Here is a 25,158-nt window from a genome sequence, read left to right on the forward strand (position 1 = left end):
CTGTTTTTGGGGTGCGAAAAACACATTTTGATTTCCATTTGTTTTCATATTTAAACATTCAGGATTTAGCAAAGAAATAAATGCGTATTCGAAAAAAACATGCAGCACGCAAAATAGAATTAGAAAAATCAGTGCAATTTTCAAGAAAACTAAATTATACAAATAAGTAAGGTGAAAAGATTGAGTCGTGGCTGGGCGAGGCGAGGCGAGGCAAGACAAGGCAAGGCAGGGCATTTGAAAGCGGGGCTTAGGAGTTTAAAAAACATGAAAGAATTTAACTAAATTGACTTATTTCATAAGAAGCTATATATTTATAAATTAAGAACTTTTTTATTACATAAACTTCACTGTACATTAGTTGGATTGTAGGACATTAATTTTATATGAAGCATTTAGTTTTTTTTTTTAATTTTTGTGTTATTATTTTAATTTTATGTTTTTGTCATTTTGCATAAACCATTTTAGAGAAAGGGTTTGGAATTTGGTCGACAAAAGAGCGGACATAAACTTAAGGGACTTAAACTAAAAGGTAAGGGTTCTGGAAAAAGGGAGTTAATTAAGTAAACTAAGTAGAAAAAATGTAAAAAAAAATTAAATAACAGCATATACATATACATAGTAAATTACACTAAGCACTTAATATTAAAATACACACGCTAATGGCAACAACAATGGGGATGCATATTTTCTTAAGCAGTAAGTAGAAAATTACACTCAATAAAATTTTAAAAACAGATTTTTTTTTTTTTTGTTATATATTTCCCACTGAAATTAAAAAAACTAAAAAAGCATTTTAACATATTTCTACTAATTTTTTAAGCTTAGATTCCTTATTAAAACAAAAACAAAAATTTTTAATTTAAAAAAAGTCAAGAAATGATAAACAAAATTTTTCTCCGTTTAATTTTTTTAAACCAGTACGCAGCTCTCAAGAAATTTCAAACATTTGGTAATACATAATTCTAAGGTATTTTTACCAGCCTGCTATTATTTGAAGCGAAAGAAAGAATGAAAATATTTCTTGAGTGCTGGATACTAAGCTTTAGATGTGAAATTGTGGCAATCATGCATGTTAGATCGGATCTCTTTCATCAACTCTAGTAGAAGGCGTTGAGGAAATATTCATGCCGATTTCGGATTCCATCTGCACGGATTTTATCCGATTATCCATGTCATAACAAGCGTGAAGGGTTAGATTCGAGCGAATGGCATCTGTCGGTTCAGAATAGGCATGTATCCGAGGGATGCCATTGGCACTGATCTGCTGCTTCTCACTCGCGTCGGATATCGCAATAGGCATTATTATATATGTAGATATGTATGACGTGGTCGACGATCCCAACAAGCTACTAGAAGGCATATTTCTCGCCAATCCAAGTGTAGAACTAAATTGAAAGTGGGTCTGAGGTTGTCTAAATAAACCTCCAGCTGGCTGGCTATGATCTGGAAGCAGCTGAGAGTATTAGCATATATTATATGTCAGCAATACGAAACTGACGTGGCCAAAATGGGGCGAAAAATAGGCGAAGGATCAGCTGATGTTGAGCAGTGGGTACTTAGCCGCAGGGTTTCGCGAAATCAACACGATGGTGTGAGTAGGAGGGCCTAATGCTCTTGGCATCATAACAGGCCACAATCTAAGGGCCTAGGTGTGTTAGTGGGGTCACTGGCAGCTACTTCAACCTATGCTATGCCTGGTTAAAGATTTCAAGTCGGACAGCCTGCTCATTGAAGGCGACTGCATCTCCAGACACTCAGACTCTTAACAGAGTCTTTAATTGGTTTCAAGTCTTCAATGGTACTGGATTATTCGTTCTATGTAAGGCTCTTTAGAGCTAGTTAGGGTCACACACCTCTATAATGTTGGTGTTCTTCCTTCACCCTTCACCCTTGTTGGTGTTCTTCCTTCACCCTTGATGTGTGGTTATATTTTTCTTTCACAAGCAAGTATAAGGTCCTTGCATGAAATCCACCGAAATTAAGTAATAGCAACAGACTCTAAATAATGCACGAAGTACTTAAGTTGGGGTGGTCTTGAACACGCAGTGCTCTAGAAATGATACTGAATTTTCTGTATATAGACGTTAATTTAGAGGATGTTGCAGCAAAATAAGCCGTCAGATTAACGTCGAAAGAAAAATTCTCGCAGATAATCTTCGGGTATAGCTCGAAAGGCAGGAAAAATGTTGGTGACACAGGCTACGTGGCTTCGCACTTTAATTGGGAGAAAGCGTTCCAGACTATGATTAATGTCTACACTGACTGCAAAAAGCAATGTATACCCTGAGCCAAAAGCAAAATGGTTTTTTCAACCAAGTTATGGTTCGATTTTTTCATGGTTAATAAGCCGATTGTAAGAAATGTGATTCAAGTTGAGCATTTGAGAACAAATGCGTATGCATGGCTGTGGCTGAACGTGCAGAGGTGCCTGTTGTTAATTGTTGGCTTTCAGCAGTACGGCAAAAAAGCCTCTGTGAAGTGTAGAACCAAATCAAATGTCGGAGAAAATTTATTCAAGTTGAACATTTGAAAGCAGATTTATAATGCGGCTGTTGCTGAGTGTGCAGAGATGCTTGCTGTTATTTGCTAACAGTAAGAAGATGCGGTTTCAAGTCTCGCCAGAGGCAACTTGTTAAAATGATAATAATAATTTTTGTTTTTTAACTCCGAATTATGAAAAAGCATCTGTGAAGTGCAGAACATAAGCGTATTCAAACGAAAAAATCGACAACCAAAAGTTTGGTTAATGGAAACAAAAGCGTGGTTAATATTACCAAATCATTGTTGAAAACATCAACCAAGGCATTGCTAATATTAACCGAAAATCACATAGATCCCTTTTCAAGTTTGAATTTGCTAATATTTACCAATTTTTGGTTGATTTTTTGCTCAGTGTAGTAGATATTAAGCAGCCTTTTATACTGCCTAACCAAAGCAGAATAGCTTAATTAGGCTTTTGCGTTGAGGAAAGCCGCTGAAATTACAGGAAAGTAGTGAAGAGCCTAGCGACGAATAGAAGGCTGCATATGTAATTGTAATAAAACTGTTTAGGCCATCGGGGCATGGAAAGAAACAAAGTTGTGAATGGGATTACTAAAAGTGTTGTTATTGGCTAAAAAGCGAATTTATAATCGACTTAAAAAACTTAAGAAAAAATAAGCTACGGAATTCACAGACATAGAGGGCGCTTTCAACAACATTTTTACTCAACAGTTAGCACTGAGGGATTTGGGCGTCGACTTGTGACTCGCGACTGGTGACGCTCGTAGACTAAATGCAAAGATGCAGGGTAGTTCAGGCTGATCTGGCTGGAATACCGATGAGCAGACGTATCAGCAGGGGCATGCCGCAAGGTGGAATCCTATCTCCAACCAATTGCTCACTCACATGAAGGGAAAGGAAGAATGAAATATAGTCGTAAGTGCAAAACTCTCGCTAAAAGCAAGGAGGGTGGAAAAGTGGACCACCGAAAAGGGCCGAGCAGTAAAGCTAAGCAAAACGGAGCTAGTATTATTTAACTAACAGGAATTCTTGTCAGTGAAATATCTGAGACTCACGCTTGATAAACCGGCAACGAAACATTTTTGACCGTGTGCGAAAAGCTATGACAGTTCTCTACACCACCAGCCATCAGACTGAGGTAATGATCTAACTGGAAAGTGGATTTCGGATATGCTAGGCCTGGCGGAATTAACAGACTATTGCGACCAACCTCAACTTTCGATAAGGGATATAAAGTAGAAATCCCTAGCAGGAAAATGCACTCATGACGCTCCGGGGCCGACAGATTGTATTCAGTTCTATACAGACGGATCGAAGATGAAAAACCGGACCGAAGGGGATCATTTTTCAAGTCGAGCTTGCGGCCATACAAGTCGCAACTAATTCGGAAACTGGACTGAATTGTCGCGGATCACTTAACGTATAGCCGAGTAGTTTATTCTTTCCCTGGTATGGGTATAGGGACGCAGACACGCGTCGGTTTAATTTTCACCGCATTGGAAGAGTTTGAGCATACCGATCGCTACCTGCACGCTCAATATATAAGTACTTTTTTTCTCAAAAGCAGGCGAAAGATGGAAACAATTATAAACAGTCAGAATGAGACTTGAAAAGATCGGTGGAGCTCCTTTTTGTAAGCAGTGCAGAAATCTTCTTAGCTATGGGTCTGCTGACCGGTAACAACACTTTAGGGAGATAGATTGATTTGGCTAGCAGTTCAATGATTTTTGCAGGAGCAGCAGAAGCGATGAGTAAGGCACAGCTCATCGGTGCTGGAAACTTTGGGGGAAATGGGACCAGTTGAAGGCGCGTAAGTGTGCTAGTGTGTCCACTGGCAGAAAATTTAACCTGCCCAAACATGCATTCAATGAGGTTAATAAGGTTATGCAAAGAGAACAATTTAGCTACCTACTAGGGTGACAGAATTGGTTTTTCCAAATCGGTTTCAACTGGTTATTTTGAATACTTTTAGACGTTTTTTTTTTTAAATCTTGATTTCTTGAATGCCAAATAAACCAGATTCAAGATCGGAATCACAGCTGGCGATGAATGCATGAAGCCAAGAGTCCAGCAAACCTGGAACTCATTCTATACTTATGCTCGGCGCAACTAAGTATTCGACTGCAATTAGTGTGGAGTACACAGTTTGCTAATCAGTAGAATAACTTCAAAGTGCAACTCCAGGCACTCCTTAGAGATTGAAAGTGTTACCATTTTAGGTGTTGGCTACTTAAGATTCGATACTCATCTGGTGCAGCTAGCGACCAAGCAGTCTATGCATGGCAAACAACCAGCCAGATTAACCTAACCTAGCCTGCCTGGAAGGTTAAACGACTTTTCAAATCAACCATTAATCAATAAATATTTTTTGTCAAAGAAACGTCGCAAATTAATAATAATGATAATTAAAACACAAAATATACAAAACAAACGAGTATCAAAAGTGAATTGTAATCATTTTCTAGTTTAATAGCTTTCGAACACAGATCGATGTATCTGTCAACTTATGCACCCTAATTAATGACCAGTGTTGACACTTTTTTTTAATATGCATGTACGCTTATCTCCTCAATTCCACAAAATTGAACTAAATACTTGTTAAACAAATATATAAAAAAATAAAATAAGCTTCAAATTTAATGAGTTTTAAAGGACATGAATGACTTAAATATATGTGAAACATGTTGTAAAACTTTTCGCATCAACATCAACAGCAATAATAACAAGACATTCAACATTTCTGACAGCAAAAAAAAAAAAATATATAGAATTTTTATAAAAATAATTAAACAACCAGCAAAAGGCAAAAAACAACTGTACATTTTAGCAAATTAATTTTTAATAAATGTGAAAAATGCGCAAATGCTTGTAAGCAGCTAATTAACTCAGCAATTTCATGTGAACCAACAATGCAGCAGAAGAAGAAAAATTAATAAAAAAAAAAATGTTAAAAAAATAACAGCGACAAGCAAATTTTTTGTTCGTTCGAACGAAATGCTCATTGAACTTTGAATGCAATAAATGTTTGCATTCACGAAGGCAACACAAAAACAAAAGCAAACGAGTGCATGTGCAGCAGATAAAAGGGCATTATTAAAAATTTATGTCAAAAATAACAATTAAATTAATTAATCCATAACTACGCGACCTGAACTACTATGAATTGAAAAACAATTGTACATATAATTGATTCATGAAGAAAAAAAGCTTACTGCATAAATAGTACGCACATTGATGAGTCGCTTAACGCATAAACTTTTGCGAATGCAATGCAAAGAAATTTGCAAAGTAAGTTTGCAAAGAAAAAGTAGCAAAACAAGCAAAATAAAGCATAGCAGCAATGAGTACAAAACAAGTCAATAAAAAATTATATTGTTTTAAAAAGTTGCGCTTTATTGATTGCATTAACTCTCGATGCCAATTATAATTTTTACAACATTACATTTTTCCTTAACAACTTTTTTAAGTTGCCAATTTTTGTTATTGAAAGTGCGCTTTACAACCATTTCAAAATGGAAAACATGTAAGAATGGCAGAATTACGTATAAACTATTAATTTTGCGATGATTAAATTTTTTTTTTTTGTTTTTAATAGTTCGCTTGTTAAGCGCGCTTTAATTTTAATTGAAATTCTCAAATGAGAAATATTTAAAAATGTCACGCTCGCTGAAAGTTTATGAAGTCCAATTACTTAATTTCACTTTAAAAGCAGAAAATGGTGTTGGGGAAATTTTAGTAGAAAAAAAAAGTATTGGAATGACTTGAAAAGTGACGGCAATGGCAAAAGCGCATTGAGTGATCAAATAGAGCTTTGTGCGCCTAAAAGAACATTAACTTTTCGTAGAAGATATATTGGCATAAAAGTCGAATTGCCAAATAGCAATAAGTAGATAGATATATATGCAGATATTAATGTGATTGACAGACCGACAAGCAGTATCAATAAGCTGCAAAGAAAAAAGGAGCCGCCAACAGGGCCACGCTGAGAATGGGCGCAACGCGAGCTATGTGGTACCGTTGTTAGGGAAGAAGAGGGGAAGAGGGAAGCGAGACGTAGTACGACTTGAAATACTGGCCGATTGGGAAAATGCACGAGCATTTTATCAGAGACTTAGGCTACTTACGGAAGGTTTAAAGACCAGGGTGAACACCTGTACGAACATGGCGACTTAGAGGCCTATCTCCAGACGGTACATAAATTACGGTGGGAACACTTTACCACGCTATTGAACCGCAGCGGAACTGAAAGTAGTGGAGAAGACGAATCCGAGCCCCCCAGTCGATGACGATGGACTCGCCGTCCCACCGCCTGTCTAAGACGAGGTACGAATAGCGATTACGCGACTGAAAAACAACAAAGCTGCTAGAGCTGACGGCCTACCGGGCGAGATATTCAAGTACGGCGGCGAGCAGCTGTTAAGGTGCAAGCATCAACTCTTATGCAGAATATGGTCAGATGAACGCATGCCCGACGACTGAAATTTAAGTGTCCTATGTCAAGTTCACAAGAAAGGCGACCCCGACATACGCGCCAACTACCGCGGGATCAGCCTTATAGGCATAGGTTACAAGGTCCTATCGAGCATATTGTGTGAAAGATTGAGGAGCACCGTCAACGAGCTGATTGGGAACGTGGAAAATCCACCATAAGACCAGGTATTCACAATACGCCAAATTTTGGAAATGACCAGCGAGAATAGGATCGACACTATCTATTGCCCGACCAGTACCCTTTATTTTGTTGACATTTAATGAAAAACTGATACATGGAGTCGGTTTCGGACGAAAGTGCGTAGTTACCTTTCCAACGAGGGGACAAAGGAGAGATGCAGCCACTATTTTGGGAAGCCCGGTGAAAACTTTCAATACCTACGTCTCCAAAAGTGGAAACAGAACAGTAGCTGGATAGTATTTGGAGGGTAAATTTTGATGTTTTACTGCTTTAGGTAAGTATAATAGAAACGGTCTTGGAATCGGAAGTATTTGCTGCTCCACTTAAAGTAGCAGGCTGGATAATTGGCGAAAGATGACGTGGACATTAAATCAGGGTATGCAGTGACAGTCAAGCTACTCTAAAGGCTTTCGAAAACCATTTGCCCCTCTTCAAAAATAGACAGCAAGAGGAAAGAGCTTGAACTTATGTGGATACCGTGACACTTTGATCTTAAAGGCCACCACTAGCGCGAACAATCGGGTGTATCAAGCATGTCTGTTGGTGCCGTATTAACACCTGCAAAACAACCAAGTGTTTTCTGGAAAGGCCTGACAGGATGTTAACAAAATTTCTTCCCAGACCTTGGAAGCGCTGACCACGGGGCACCATATTAGCGGATGACGTAAGGTCACCAAAAGCATCAACGACAAGCTACTGTGCACATCTAATAAAATATAATATTTTCGCTGTCGCTGTCCAAACTTCGCTTGACTGAGATCGTACATCTTTGAGTCGTATGCACTCAAGATGGACGAGCTACATTTTCCTTACATAGACAAATTGCTTAGATTCATAAAATAGTCTTACAAGTTTGCAGAGGAGTGATAAATTCCCATCCCACCTGCTTTTATCTATCCTCTAAATATTAAACCCAATTGGCAATACATATTGAGTGGGTGCTTGGAAAATTTGTTTTTGGTTTTTCCGTCCAACCTTATTTCTACTTAACTGCAAATTGTGGCATGCACTGCACACCAAGAATCCATATGCTGTGCCCTCAGCTCTTCATAGCACTTATGTTAAACCAAAGTTCCTTTAAAACACCAGAAAAGTTTTAGTGTATAAGGAGTGAATGAGCTCGTATGGTGGCCAAATCAGGACTAGTTCTCTATAGCGTTTGCTTGAATGTAAGATGTCTCTTTAGCCGGGGCACAGTACGTGTAGAGTGCTTGAAAAAATACTTAGTTTGTGCAAGTCTCCTTTGGGAGATTGATTAGAAGTTGGAACCTCTTTAAACTAAATCCATTAAGTAAGCATAAAGATGGACCAAAGGGGCTACATACGGCCAACGGAAAGAAGACAGAGAATGAGCAGGTATCTATGGGCGGATGTTCCAGGCTAAAGTATTAGCATTCTTAACCAAAGCCAAATGAAAGCTTAAAACGGTTTAAAGGCCGCTTTCTTAATTATCTTTTCAGATAGGCAAGCATCCATCCGGGCTCTTTCATTTCGAACTTATAACCAGAGCACTGGACGCAGTAAGTACTGGGGAGCGACGGGGACGATAGGTCAGGCTTTTCGGTTAACTTATAAATAGATCGGATATTATTCTATGTAACCGAACTGACGTCAGGCTACTCACTGATCACAACCAGCCACGATTTCATACGAGCCGAATATGTAGATGTTTTCTGACAGCCCGCTGACTCTACCTTAAAGATGATGAGCCTTCGGAACATATTCTTTGTGACTGTCCGACCTTGGCTAGATAAATAAAATAAATACATTAACTAATTTTAAAATTCCAATGGACGAATCTTTTGTGAAAAGGATTTCGCTTACCAAGGAAATTGTAGGATTCATTAGAAGGAGCCGGAAGCGACGCCAACGCCAACGCAACGCCAAAGTTGTATGTAAACGGGCCTTAAAAGTCTTGTCTTTTAAGCGCCTAATAGCTTACCGCTGACAATTTAGCATAGAATTTGGTAGTACAATAGTTTTGTCTCAATTTAAAGTATTAGCCACTAAAAGTATGCAATCTAAGAGTACATCATTTCGGTAAAAAGCTGACAAGTGCCTAAGCGCTTTTAAAATTAAATTTCTAAATTAAAGACCACATTCACAGTGCGCAGCTAACAACAGAAACAAATTTAGCTAACAACACTAACATTCACAGTTGTATAATTTTAGGCGCCACGAATTTCGTGGGGCACGAGCAAAATTCGTCCACCTTCAAATCAATGAAATTTCAACTGTTTTCGTAGAATGAAATTTACTTTTTTCATTTGATTTTCTACAGAGAAGCGTTGAGCGCAAGCGTTGCATAATTTCAGGCGCAATGAATTTTTACCATAATTAACTTGTACGTGTGCATTTGTGCATTTTAACAAAGGTTCTACTATGCACTGTGAATCCGGCCCTAAACTAAGCTTGTCTGCAATTTTCAATACTAAAATGCATTTGTAAAATCTCTAAAATTAAAAGGCATATTTGTAGGCTTACCATGCAATTTAACTGTTTGCAGCAATACTAACACTTGAGTACCGTAAAGCGCATGCTATAAATTCATTCAAGCATATAAAATACTAATATAAATACTCATAATATACATTTGCAAATACAAATACCAAAAAAGTAATAAAGAAAGGACACACTGAATGAAAAAAAATATATAGCATAAGTGGGTGCGAGTTGGTGCTGCTTTTTTTTTTGTGCTGGTGCAAGTGCTGGTGTTTTCAAAATTTGATTGCATTATTTGTCATATAAATATAAAGATATATAAATATATATGTTTGCAGTTTGTTTGTTTTTTTTTGCTTAACTTACGTTCACTATTTGGTGAAATTGATTTATTTTCAAGAAAATTTATTTTGTTTCTATTTCAGTTTGTGCGTTTCACCTGTTGTTTCCTTTTTCTTTTTTTTTTTTTGGTGCACAAGTTATTTACATGCATGCATTTAAAATTTTAAATTGTAGAATTGCTAGGCTTTGCTTAAAGGTGATGGTGCTAAAATAATTCTTTTGAACTACACACAGTCCACACACGCGCATACAATTTGCTCACTGAAAAATCATCAAGTAAACTAAATTATAAAAAAAAATTTAAGAGGGAAATTTAAATAAACGAAATATCTTTTTTATTTGCAAATTAAAAATCGAAATAATTTTTATGTACAGTGAAATAAGTGAATCTGTATGTATGCATGAGCGTGAGCAAAACTTGTTGTGTTGTGAGTGAAAATTTAGAATTTATTTTGTGACTATTAGGCAAATTAAAAAATTTATGTTAAGTGCTAATAGCCGGTTTCACCAGCAATTCAAATGGAAAATTACTTATTATTTTCTGTCAATTTCCATGTAAAATACAAAAAATTAAAATAATTTTTCACTGAAATTGCTTTCGTGAATTTGGCTGTTAGTATTCGAAAAAATAAATTTCGTAAACATCAGAGCAAGTATTTTTGGAATATCTGAGCTTAGTTGAAGTATCTCAGCTAAAACAATATACAGTGCCGGCCACTTGAATAGTGCCGCCTTTTGATACTCAGTATGAATTGTTTTCTCTTTTGTTCACTTAATATTCATTAATTGTTTATAAAAAATATATCATATTTTATAGCAAAAAACGTGTAAATCCGTGATTCAAACTTTGTACAAAATTTATAATAATTCAAGAAATTTTGAAAGTAAACATTTTTTTTTCAATTTTTTTGAGTATGGAATTTTATAGCCCGTTAAATTTTAGCATAATGATGTGCGAATTACAAAAAAAAAATCGCGTTGATTTTTGATTTTTTTTTTCCGGATATATTGCGCATTTTCTTGCAGATAAAAAACACTTTGTATGTTGTATGTATAAAGTAAATTCGAAACAACTTTAACAAAAAAATTAGCACTGCACATTTTTTTTTAAGTTTGAAATTTTTATGAAAGTAGATTGCATTATTATAAATTTTATATAAAGTTTGAAAATCGGACTTACATGGTTTTTGTTATAGAATATGCCATATTTATATAAAAAAATTAATAGGTATCAACTAAACAAAAGGAAAACTGTCAATACTGTGTATGAAAAGGAGGAACTAATCAATTGGCCGGGTCCGCATATCAGGGAAATGAGATCATATACAAATAAATATATAAAGAAAATCTAATTTGTCAGTTTTTTCAATGATGTTCACATTAAAGGTTTTAAGTCATCTCAATCGAAAGATCAGCTTTTTTTTTACATAGAAATCATAAATAAAAAAATTAGGGTGCGTTCACACAGGAAGCGGCGCCGAGGCGAATACAGCTATTTCGAGCATTTAAATTAATGTACATACCTATATGAAAGTGTTCATACAGCAAGCTTTTCCCGAAGTTTTTGGAACTGAAAGCAAAGCATTTTTTGATTTTCAATTTTCTTTTTGATCTTTTGATGGCAACAAAAAATCAAAATAATTGAACGAAAATCGAATAACTGAAAAAAATCCCCTCTCCCCGTAATGAAATTTTGTTATATTTTTTATATACACGGCTTGAGCCATAACCCAAGTTACTAGGCATTGCGAAAGCTAATCGGGACGCGTTTAACGATTTTCACTTAAAGCAGGGATTCCTTTCCTTCCTCTTTTCGCTTCATATGGGCAAAGACGAAGCGATTTCATGAACTAGTGACCTCTTGTACCACGCTTTCAACCCACACGCAGATCCTGTGCATTTCGGTAATATTTTTTTAATGAGTATGTGTCGAAGTTTTTTGGGACAATTAACTTAGAATTAGAGTAGTTGTAGTATTAGGAGTTGTGGATTAATTTATAAATTTATGTGGATACATTTGTGAGAACTTATGTATGTAAATATGTTATTATATATGTATGTCTTATGTATTATGTATGCAAAATGAGTATATGTACATACATACATACTATGTGTCTATGTATATACATAGTAGTAAATATGTATATTCTGTAAGTATGTATTTATATGTATAACATTACTGTAATAATTTGCTTCTATTAGTAAATTTAAACTAAAACTAATTTCAGAACTTAAATATAACTGTACAATTAAAACTTAAATTATATTTAAACTAATTTTGAGAATACAAAAAAAATTTTATCAATTAAAAATAAATTTAAAACAAGGCATAAACAACTGGATGTCTTTTTTTTTATAAGCAAACTCCTCATTTTAAATTTCACACACACTCACTTGTTTCTAAAATACAGCCACACTCAAATTCCACAAATTATTCTTGTTTCAGAGATTACCTTGTTTTCCGCGTAGGCTTTAGTTAGCAACCTAAGCATAAGTATTTTTTTTTTACATTTAAGAAAGCTTTTGAAATTGTTTATAGAGAAAGGAAATATCTAAGGATGGTTAGGATTGGGTTTCGTACTAATTTTTTTCCAATAACTACGGGAGCTTTATCATATACATCCTTACTTGGGGGTTTGTGGGTTTTTGAGTTACTTAACCTAAAACGTACTAAAATATGTATGTGTTTATTTTATGAATACTACATATTCGCTGTGGAAGACACTTTTCTTTGTTAAAGTGTATGTAAGTAGTAAAATTTGCCTACTACAGTTCAAATTTATTATTGTCTTTTTGAATGCATAGTTGTATTAATTAGTAGTTCATCCTAAATAATATTAGTTTGCATAATTTACTGCATACTGCATAAGGTATTATTGTATATGCATATTTTTTCTACAATTTGATTTTATTTTTATTTTTATAGCTAAGCGAAAATTATGTAAAATTTACTTACCATATTGTTTCGTACGGACGGGTATGGGTGGTGTTGTTGCACCTTCGCCGCGCTGCGAACGCGCCGCCAACCATATATAATACAGGGTATCAGGATAGAGGCCGTCAAGCGTATAGGACTCAGTATTCGAAATGCGCCTTAGGAAAATTACGGAGAATTGATTAATTTATTAGGATGAAATCGAAATACATATGTAAGTAAGTAATTAGTCATAAAAATTTGCGAAAAATGTGCTAGGTACATTTTCTATAAGATACATTTTTAAGACTAAAAAAAATGTCCCTAGTGGTTTTTACACACTATTCCAACTAAATAAGGAAAGGCACTGTTTTATACGTTTAACAGCAAGTAATAAATTTTCTTTGCTATACAATTCAAAGCAAAATTGAGCCAACAAATCAAGGCAACTAATTCGACAAATTTATACAAGATCTTATTTTATGATAAATTTACAAATTTTAGAAAATTTCCCTTCTGTGGGAAATTTTATAACTGCTGGGATTTTTATTTATTTTATGATAAATTTATAAGTTTTTGTAAAATTTCCCTTTGGGAAATTTCATATTTGCTCGGATTTTTATTGTTTTCTTTGTGCCTAGGTCAACTCATACAAGGTGGTGTTACCGGAACAGCTGATATCACGGCGAATTGTGCAGATTGTCAAAATGATGTGTTTGTTGCACATTTTTTGTGTTCTAATTTTCACCGTGTGTATAATTTGTTATTGTAGTTTTTTGTTTTTGTCTTTCGCTGCTGTTTTTTGTATAATTCGTCCAACAAAAAATTTCCCTGTATTAAGAAATTGTCTTGATTAAGGGAAATTTTATTTTAATTCTTTTTTTGATAAGTAGTTTAATACGTTTCTTACATAATTTGGTACTTGCGAGTAATTTTCCTTGTGCTGGGAAATTTCACTTGTTTTGGGACATTTTTTACAAACCAAAAGTTTTTCGCCAAAAAAGTATTAAGCGCTTTGTTTGGGCAATAAGTTAATTATAATCCTACAAGGGAAATATATTCACTTTTAGGATTTTTGCAGTACGGTAAACAAATTTTCTTGACTGAGGGAAATTTCATTTTAACTTTTTTAGATAAGTAGTCCAATACGTTTCATGCATAATTTGGTAGTTGCGAGTAATTTTCATTGAGCTGGGAAACATCCACTTGATTTTGGAGATTTTTACAAACCAAAAAAGTATCCGCTGCTTTGTTTGGGCAATGAATTAAGTATAATCCTACAAGGGAAATTTGCAGTAGGTTTACAAAATTTTCTTGACTGAGGGAAATTTCACTTTTAGTTTTTTTTTTGATACGTATCTAGTCCAATACGTTTCTTACATAATTTAGTACTTGGAGTAATTTTCCTTGTGCTGGGGAATTTCACTTGTTTTGGGAAATTTCCTTTAAGAAATTTTAACAAACCAAAATTTTTTGGCCAAAAAAATATCTAGTGCTTTGTTTGGGCAATAAATTAGGTAAATAAATTAGGGAAATTTATTAACTTTTGGGCAATTTGTGGGAAATTTGAATTAGGGTTTTAGTTTTTAGAAAATGTTGCTAAAGGCTATTTATTACAATAATTTAATTAAATGTAATTTACGCATATTACGTATTCTTCCTTTTGCATAAAATTCCTCAGCAGAAGAAAACATCCCTTTTAAATATGTACATGAATAACTTCAGAAAAAAGATTTTTTTTTTTCTATTTATGCTAAGTTTTAAGTTCGTTTTGTGTTTAAATTTAACCAGACACATTATTTTAATTTATCTCTTTAAGGAAATTTTTATAGCTACGAAAATTCATTCGAATAGCTACATCATCGCATACCCTGCATATGTATTTATTACATTTTCCGCCTGCATATTGATTCCATCATTAATGTGACCATGTTTCAATTTATCGCCAAGATTTCTATCAACAATTACTAATACATATACTCGTATGCACTTCTATGCGCCCATCCGAAGTATGCATACGCTGAGCAACAAAAATTACTAAATTGAAATCAATATGCACGCGTCAAATGTCGATATCATCAGTTCATTTGTCGTTAGATAGCGTGTGAGTTCTATTTAATTGAATTCGTGAAATTTTGTTGCTGCATTATTAGTTCCTAGTTATATCCCCTATGTACTATCTCTAGTTATCAGTACGTACGTGTACATATTCATATGTATGTATTCGTAATACTCACTTGTGATGATCCTGATTTGCATATGTGTCATTCCAATATAATTCGTAGTGTACGATATTCTCACTGGAATGTGTCGGTTTCGACCATTGCAATGTGACTGCGGTCTCGCCGATATCGGTGGCCCGGAAATTACTAGGCTGTGAAGGGACACCTGTCACAACAAATTCATACGCGCGCACACGTGCACAAACATAAGGATGCGCGAAACATATACATATATAAATAGGTGAAGAGAATGTTGTTAGTTTCGATTGTAGGCGTGTAATATTTTTGGTATATTGTTGAGAGGTGTATTTATTGTTGGTTTGTTGTCAACATTGCCGCCATCATCAGCGTCGTCAAGATTATCATCAGCGTTGGCAGCGACATTATTGCCGGTGCGTCGGTTTTGCCGTGTTGGTTGGTTTGTTGATATCAGCGGTGCATATCATCGTCAATATTTACGTCAGCCAAACGGAAATTGCACGGACAGCCATGAAAAAGCAAGCGACGATACGACGTTAAATGGGCAAACGTTACAGCGAAAGAGAGAAAAAGGGAACGAAAAAAAAAAAATGATATTAAATAAAATATTTTATGTATATTTCCTATAACTATTTACATACACACATACACTCAAGGATAGTATAAATTCATATTTATTTATAACCAATTTAGTAACATCCATACATACATACTTATAAATAACACAAATTTCCTTTTTCTACTTTTTCCCATACATTAATAGAGACTTATCACGCAGGGGAAATTATTTTTGTAGCAGCAATAGTAACTGTTCAAGCAAAGAAACGCAAAAAAGTAAAACAAATAGCAAATTTAATCGAATTCCCGTTAGTTGAGCGGAAATTTAATAAATTAAAGGATTTCCGCAAAGGATTTTGCGGTATGGGATTATATTTTAATTTTCATTGGCGTCGTAATAAAATTGAAATTTTGTTGTTGATTATTAATTCTATGTATGTATGCATACGAGTATGAAAGGCTTATTGACGACTTCAATTCGGCAGCATTATGAATTTTTGCTTACATTTTTGACACTTGCCTGAGTGCAGATCAATGGAGTGCCAAAAAAATGCTATTTTAATTTTCGGCAGCATAATCCAGCTATTTACTCGTAGTACTAGCAATTCGGTGGCACATTCGGTATTTTTATATTATAAAATATAAACTTAACTTTAAGGATTATATCAAGTTATTATTTGTTAATGAATTCTTCTAGTTAGTAAAACATTTTTACCTTAGGAAATAGGTTTTATAGAAACAAGTAATTTTTAAGCAAAAAACAACCGAATTTAAATCTCATATAAAAATTTAGGAGTGCCGGTTATTTCTCCATGATCCATTGAACGGATATAAATCACCCTTGAGTTACCACCTTTCTGATAAAAAGAGAATTATCGAAATCGGTTCACTTTTATATCATTTAGCTCTCGTGATTCAGACAGGCGCAATGGTCGAGTGAATAAAGCACATGTGTGTCATTCGAGAGATACGAGTTCGAGTCCTCGGGAGGCAATTCTTCCCCCTTTTCTAATATAATTTTTTCTTTTTTAATTTAATTTTCTTTTAATATTTAAATGTTATTTTTTAAAAGAAGATTATTATTTTTTAATTTAATTGAACTTTTATAAACTTATTTTATGTATTTTTTTCTTTCTTATTACAATTTCTTTCTTTCTGAATTTAATTTTCTTTTAATGTTCAGATGTTTTTATTTTAAAAAGAAATATATTTTATTTTAATTTCACTTAATTTCTAGGAACTTATTATATGTATTTTTTCTCTTTTATATTTAATTTTTTCTTCCTTAGTTTAATTTTTAAATGTTATTCTTGTAAAAAGAATATTTCGTAAAATTGCATTTAATTTTTAGAAAATTATTTTATGTATTTCTTTTCTTTTTTATTTCAATTTAAATTGTCTTTAAATTTTTAGCTGTTATTCTTTCAAAAATAAGAATATTTTTCATTATTCATAATTTCATTGAATTTTAGTGAACTTATTATATGTATTTTTTTTTTTTATTTAAGTTTTTTCCTTTCTTAATAAAATTTTCTTATATATTTTAGATGTAATTCTTTTAGAAAAAAGAGTACTTTTAACCGACTTCAAAAAAGGGAGAAGGTTATCAGTTCGTCGGAATATTTTTTTTTATTTTTATTTTTTTTTATGTATGTTACCGCATAACTTTGGACCACGTCAACTGATTTCGATAATTCTTTTTGCAACGGAACCAGAGGTGCTCCCATACTAATTTGGTTTAGATCCGATCACTGAAGCATGAAATATATAGATATATATATATTTTTTTTAGTCGATTTTCTTTTTGCTAAAAATTACTTGTTTTTTAATGTATGTTGCCGCATAACTTTGGACCATGTTAACCGGTTTTTATAATTCTGTTTTTAAAGAAAAGGTGTTACTTCTCACAGGCGGTCCCATACTTATTTGGTTTAAATCCGACTATTTTATACGAGGATTGGTCGGTTTTGTTTTTTGCTTAAAAATTTCTTGTTAAATTTCATTGTCATATATTTTAGGATCTTGTTTTAATTTTTTTTTGTCTTTTTGAACTTATTTTTCTTTGGATTGTTAGATTTTGTTTTAAAAATAAAAATATTTTTTTTTTATATTTAAGCGCTATTTTCTTCTTTTTTTATTAAATTTGTTTTGCTTTTTTTGTAATTTACTTTTAGATTTTATTGTTTTAAAAAGAAAAAGAAATATATTTTTTAGTTCATTTACTTTTTAGAAATTTTTTTATTTATTTTTGCTTATTCTAATTTCATTTATTTTTTCTTTTTTTCAAATTTAATTTAATTTTATTTATTAGTTTTTATTGTTTTAAAAAGAAGCCAAGCGACCATATTTATCTTTAAAATTTAACTTCACTTAAAAAAAACTTATTGCTAAAAGCCGAACAGCATAACGCTAAGACCTCAACGTTAACAGATCTTTCAATCAGTCTTTCGAAAGACATTAACGAGCTTTCTTAGGAAAGGCTGTGATGAGTTGAAAGGCAGTTGCCAGAATTGACCTGTAAGTTTAGCAACGGATATTGTCTACTTACAAAATAGATGGCTATTTATCATTAAAAATCTTATTTGAATAAGTTAGAATTGAATTCATTCAACATGGATTTCGACTAGCCAGCTAGCTAGCTAGAAAGGGGTTGCAGCTTCCTTATAAATTCTTCTTTGAGGCTATTGAAATAGAATTGCAGGTGAATTTGAAACACAGCTTAAGTTAGGAGAACCGCAAATTAATTAACTACTTTAATCCGATAGTTTAAATTTTCAAAGAATAAAATTCTTAAAAAAAGTTGAGTTTTCTTCGTTTCAAATTTATCTTATTTTTATTCAAGGAACGTTTTGGATCATTCGAAACACCGAAATCTTGGCTTTTTTCTTTCACAAAAATTGGTAATCTAGTTTTTGGAGAATGTTTCAAATATTCCATGTCATTCCTTATGCAAAATATATTTTTTAAATCAAATCGTTAAAAAGCTAGACTCAGAAAAACTATCTTTTTTTTTATAAAAACGTATAATGCATGCACTCAATTTTATTATTTGTGGTTTCGAACACTCTCATGGTGTGTTGGCAACTTAAAAAAAAAAAATAAAACAAAAACAAACAAACACAAAATTTATTATTAAATTTTTGATTGAAATTTTTTCACCAACACTTGCCATAAAATTAAAGAGAATGTACCAAAAAAATTACTGGAAAAAACTTTATCCGCAGCATATTGAGCTATTGTCTGCAATGCGTTTGTCAACTTCATGATTTGCATCATTGTAGTATTGACTGCTGACGAAAGCTTCGAGTTTTTTGCGTACATATGTATGTGTGTATGTATGTATGTATGTATGTATGTTTGTGCATATCTATGTACATACAAACACATGAGTATGTATATTAAAAAAAAAATTATTCACCTGCTGATAAACAAATACTACACGATGAGCGATACTATTTGGTCATGCGTTAAATTAAATTCGTTAAAAAGAACACTCAAATTCGTTTAAGCCAAAACCATCAACAGATAATTTGCTGTCTTTCACAGATTTAAATTCGCATATTTTTTTCTTTTGAGATAATTTTCGACATTTCTTTCAACGCATTCAGAGACAATTACAAACACGCACACATACATATTTGCATACTTATTCGCTGTAAAGACCGTTTTAATAAAAAAAAGTGTTTAAGAGCACTGTGCATAAATAGTTGAAATAATTTGTGGAGACGATAGCAAGGAAGAAGACATAGTACAAACATATATATATTTGTATATTTGTATGTGCCTGCATTTGTATGTACACTGCGAGGAGGCGTTACACAGAGGCAGCGGAAATACATCATCATCAATGTCAGCGCCGGTGACAGCTTGGCAGGCGGTAACAGTGTGATATTGCTTGCCGCTGGCGGTTGAGAGTGAGTGGCGACACGCACTTACACACATACATATGTACATACATACATAGCTGTAGCTGTGAGCTGTGTGAACGCCTAAAATGCTGCTAGCATCGCCAAAGCTTAAATTGCTGTATCTACATACTTGCTTCTCGGCAATAATTGAGTTCTAGGGGATGCGTGTAAATTAAGGTCAAGCTAGCTGTACATATATGTACATACATACATGTGTATGATGTAGGAAGCTTTGTGCTCTATTTGAATTCATTCCATTTTGCCTTAACAAAAGCTTTGTATTCACATATGTATGTATGTACTTGCAAGAAGTGATTTTAATGTAAATTTAAATGTTCCCACTGTGCTACTTGTCTGTACAAATAGAACTCATACTAAAGAATTACAGAAATACTAAAGAATTATACGATTTTTAAATGTGCAACAGAATGCTTTTATTTATGTAAGAATGAGCGTGTTTTTTATTAAATTTATTTAATGGTTTTATATTCTATTTATAACCTAAAATTTGTTGATCCTTGATGTTTGATGATCATTTTCATACAGAAGTTATATCAAAGGGAAATTTGTATTTTTGCTTTAAGGACTGATTTTGCTTAAATAACTAAACAGAATAATTGAGTGAATGCTTTTTTTAAGTTGTGAGAAAATTAAAAAATTTCTCTCGAGGGATTTTTTTTTCATGTATCAATATTCATAAAAAATTTGTAGTTTGCAATAATTTGTATTCGATTGAGGTTGCGTAGCAATTTTCGAAAATATCCCTAAGAGGGAATTTTTTACAGGAGCTTATCTGCAAATGTTGGACACCTTTTCGAACTAGGTTATATTTATTTTTGCATTAATATTCCTAAAAACAAGCTACAATTCAATTCAATTTATGGTTATTTCAAGCTGTGGGTAAATTTAAACATTTCTTTCGAAGCGATTTTTTTGATTATGTTAATTTTCATAAAAAATTAGCAAGTTCTATTAATTTGTATTCGATTGACATACAGATTTTGCAATTTACAGAAATATCCTCGAAGGGAAATTTTGTAACTTGCTCTTATACTTAAAAGCGAACAATAAAATTTATATGCACGTAAATTTGTATTTTTTTGTTTAAATTTCCCTCAAAGGGATTTTATTGTAAATTTCCCTAAAAAGAAAATTTTTTTATTTTTGTCGTAATGTTATAAAAGCTAAACAACATGATTAAAAAAATGTTCTATGAAGATGGTAAACAATTTTAAAAGAACTTCACGCAGATGGAAATTTTTTTACTATTGAGAATTTCCTTCCTTTTGTGCACAAAATAAAGGCAGTTTTTTCTGGAAAAAGTTTGAAATGCAAGCAAATATCTGCTTCTATCAGACGCACGGACACGGACTTGCAAATCTTTCTGGCATAACTTCAAAACATGTCCACTAATTTAAAAGCGCACACCTTTCTAATTCTGCTATAAACTTTCCACTGCTAGAACTTTTCACGAAAGTCATTTAGTGATGTGGAAAAAAATAATTAAAAATTGAATTACAAAAAGCAGATAGTGCGCCTAAATGAAGAAAATATGATTGTCGTGCGCTTTGTTGTTGCTGCTATTTCTTCTGTTGCTGTCACTCATAAGCGAAAAATATTCGTACTTTCTTCTGAGGAAACAAAAAAAATAAATTTTTCTACCAATGTCAACTTACATAATTGGGAATAAAAGTGCACACAAGAGGCTGAAAAGTGTGCGCAAGGCATTGAGACACGAAAATATATGAAAGGCAGCAAATAATAGCAGCGAGTAAGTGAAATGAAAATGAGTGAAAAATATCGCATGCAAGAAAAATTATAATTGGATTGTGGTAGCATTAAAGATGGATGGTAAGAGCTCTATGTATGTGCGTATATGTATATATGTAAACGGTGAAAGGAAAGAATGACCAGCAGTAAAAAAAAAATAAGCAGCGAATATAAAGCGCATAAAACTGAAGTTTGAACGAACCGTTGCAAGTGAATGACAAGCGAATACTCTTAAGAAAATGAAGAAGAATTATTGAAAAGATGTAGAGAGCAAAACTCTGCATTCGTAATTGAAGAAGTAAGAACCTTTATTAATTTTTTTTTTACCTTTATGGAACAATTGTCGAATTGAGGCGGTTGAAAGACACGCGAAAAATACATAGGTACAACACATTAGACCATGCCAGAAAAAAAGTTCGACGTACACCCCTGAGTCTAAGGTATTTTTGCAAGGCAATTTCGACAATTTTGTTTGTGGCCGAACGTATGTATGTAGATGTCCTATGGGAGGTCTTCATTAGAGCAACAGAAGCCAAACCAACAGATTTTTGGAATTTTTTACCTGTCTGTCTGTATGTTTGTACTCGCAACGCTCGAAGGCTAATGCAGCTCGAATTGAATGCAGTTTCGACCGACGCATTGCTAGATGTCTTACTTAAAATATAAAAAGAAAAAAATAGAGAGTTGTCGCCTGTTTAAAAATATCACTTTAAATAAATTGATAGGATAAAGTGAATATTGCAAAATGGCTGCCAAAAGAAGGAGGTTTAAGAAGGCTTACAGCCGATAATATTTTTGCTACCTTTTTGATAAGATAAATTGAATATTGCAATATGGGTATCAAACTGAAGAGGTTTGGGAAATTTTACAGCCGAAAATATTATTGGGGAAAGTTGCCAGCAGTTTGAAAAATTGTATTCAATTAAATTCATAAAAAAAATGAAATATTACAATACGGGTATCAAACAGCACTCAAAAACACTTTTAAAGCACAGTGAAGCACGCCGAATATTTGCTAGTTAACAAAAAAAAAAAGATTATTGCCGAATGCGCACATTTATGTACATTCGACTGCGTCTGTCCCCATACAAAAAAAAAAAAAAAACGGCACTGTTTCTCCATGGGATTTATAAAATCTGTTATATTTTAAGATTTTCGTCAAAATATTCCGGAAAAATATTAATATTCGCGTGAGCTGAATTGTTTTGAAAATACCGCCAAAAATGGAGTCTTTTATAAATCAAAAAAGGTTTTGAAAAAAAAATCTCTTGAGATAAGAAAACAGTTTAAGCGTAAAAATCTGCATACAAATATTATAAAAAATATTAAAAAAAAAACCTTTAAGAAACCATTTTTTATTCATAAAAAACTCCATTTTTGGAGGTATTTTCAAATCGATCCAGCTCACGTAAATCTCAATATTTTTCTATATACATATATATACTAACATCCCTGCGGGAAAACAGCAACTTTTTTTTGGTGATGCAGTCTAATGTACGTACATTGGTGTCACCGAAAGATGTAAAAAGCCGACTCCTACTTCAAGACTCAGGGGTGTACAGGGAATTTTTTTAAGTTTAAGTTTTAGTACATACATGTGTATGTGCAAATAAGGCCACGTTCCGGACCCGTACAGACTTCAACTCATTGCGAAGGATTTTGACGCCAAAAGTAGTAAGAGAATTGAGTAGTCCACTCGCAAACAGCGTTATGTGATTTTACAATAGAAAGCCATAAATTTGAAAAAAAAACAGCTACGACAACAAGTAACATTTAAATTGAATCTTTTTATTATTACCTGAAAATTTGGATAAATAAGAGCCTTATAAAATTGTAACATAACATAACATGACATTAGATAACATTAACAGTCTATATGACCTAAAGCAGTTTTCTAAGATCATCAGAAGATATATACTTTTGAAAGTTTATAAACAAGTATGATAGCGACTTTTGGAAGAAGAGTTAACATTTGATGCTATTTTTTTCAGAATATAAAAAGATTTTGCACTGTGTTGTTATAGCACATGAAACTACTATAAATACCGGTACGTAATCCTCCAAAAACTAAAAATCGAAAAAATTTTACGTAGCGCACTTTGCAAGTGGACTACTCAATTATTCTCAGTACCAGGTTGACCGAGCTTTGCCCGGAGTGCATATACTTTCTAAAGTTCTCAAGGTTTGAATATCAAATACTGATCATTTGGATAGCTTTAAAATAATATTTTGGAAGTAAAACAAATTTAGATTTCAATATCTATTAAGTAAATTTCTTACTCTAAAATTTAGGTGGCAACCCTATTCCGAAATACGCTGGAATGAATAGTACTTATCTGTGCATACATACAAAAAAATGCTGATTGAAATTAACAAAATGAAAATTTTTATTGCACAGAAGCGTGGCAACCCTGATCGAAAATATTTTCGGACCAAAGTTCTCAACAATACCTTTCTTTTGATATCCATACTGCGGTGTTTTATATAAATTGTGTAGAAACGAAAATAAGTGGCAACCTTACACTATTATCCTAGGGGAAAACATTTTGTATATAGGGAAAGCATTGTTTAGGAACCTTCTTTTGGTGCCGATGAATAGTAATGTTTTACCTTTTTTATAAACAAAAAATTAAATATAAATGCGATTCAAAATAGGTGGCAACCCTATGAAAAATATTTTTGAATTAGGGATCATTGAAAAACCTTCCCATTGATACCCATATTATGATGTTTTAATGAATTTTTAACAAATTTCGAATAGGTGGCAACCTTGTACGAGTCTTCTCGAAGATAATGCCTATTTAGATAACCCTATATCTGTGTACAAAATATCATCAAAATCTTTAGAGAAGTTTCCGAGAACCCTATGGATATATATGTATATATGTATATATGGGGTGTTCCATACCAACATGAACGGGGTTCACACATCATGTGTTTGATTTGTTTCAAATTTTTAGGGTTGATGCATAAACATAAATAATAAGTAAATATGAAATTTGAGCTTGATCAATACATTTTTAAAAACTTTATAGCACAAAAACAAATCGATTTAATAATTTTTCAAATAAATCACAAATTTAAAATTTTAAAAATTTTTTTTTAAAGATTTTTTTTTGAGTATCCAGTGATTTTCATTATATTTTATGCTGACCGCTTTTTGAACCTTTTTCGTATGGAAGAAAATGCGCAAAACCGATTTCAAAGAAAAAAAAAATAAAAAAATAGCGCCGGTTTTGCAATCGCTTAAAACTTGCACTTTAATATAATAAAATTTAATGGGCTACAAAATTCTAAAAAAAAAAATTTATAAATTTGTAAAGTACTCATTTTACTCAACTTCGGCGTAAAAAAAATTCATAACTCAAATTATTGTAGAGTGCACCCTGTAATACTGTACTTAAATATTGCGCAATACTCAGAGCTACCATTGCTATTTTTGTAAAATTTTTTTGAGATGGCATATTTTCAAAAGATTTTTTTTTATCAAAAAATGTGTATGTGAAAAATTTTTCAAGAAAAAAAATTAATTTTTTTTATAGAGAATTTTGATGTATGTATGCGTGATTTTTTTTTAATTTTTTCGCCCCGTTCCACAGTGCCGCCTAAGTGGGCAAAAATCGTTATCTGCAATGTGGACTTGTTTGGTATTTTTGTAAAGACAATTTATCCACTAAAAGGAATTAAACAGACATTTCCCTAAAAAATTAATTATATGCAGCCAGGAAGCCACTAAAGTCGACAAATTTTACACTAAGAATTTTAATAAGAGCATAGTCATGCGTAAGCTCTTCATAGAAAAAAATTTCAAAAATATATTCTTTGAAACAAAATGTTGGTTTGACGTTT

The 25,158-nt window shown here is 32.9% G+C and overlaps 1 protein-coding gene across 1 annotated transcript in view; it reads right to left on the reverse strand.

Annotated features, from left to right (window-relative positions):
* The window catches only part of LOC118735705 (tyrosine-protein phosphatase Lar), a gene marked incomplete at its 3' end in the record, with an annotated part of 988,245 nt that overhangs the window by 50,776 nt on the left and 912,311 nt on the right, over positions 1-25,158 (reverse strand). The window contains 2 exon segments of the mRNA XM_036465626.1: positions 12,915-13,051; positions 15,110-15,260. Coding sequence (XP_036321519.1) covers positions 12,915-13,051; positions 15,110-15,260 — 288 coding nt within the window.

Source organism: Rhagoletis pomonella, unplaced genomic scaffold (assembly GCF_013731165.1).
Source record: "Rhagoletis pomonella isolate Grant_MI unplaced genomic scaffold, Rhpom_1.0 Rhpom_scaffold_00003, whole genome shotgun sequence".
Classification (NCBI taxonomy): Eukaryota; Metazoa; Arthropoda; class Insecta; order Diptera; family Tephritidae; genus Rhagoletis; species Rhagoletis pomonella.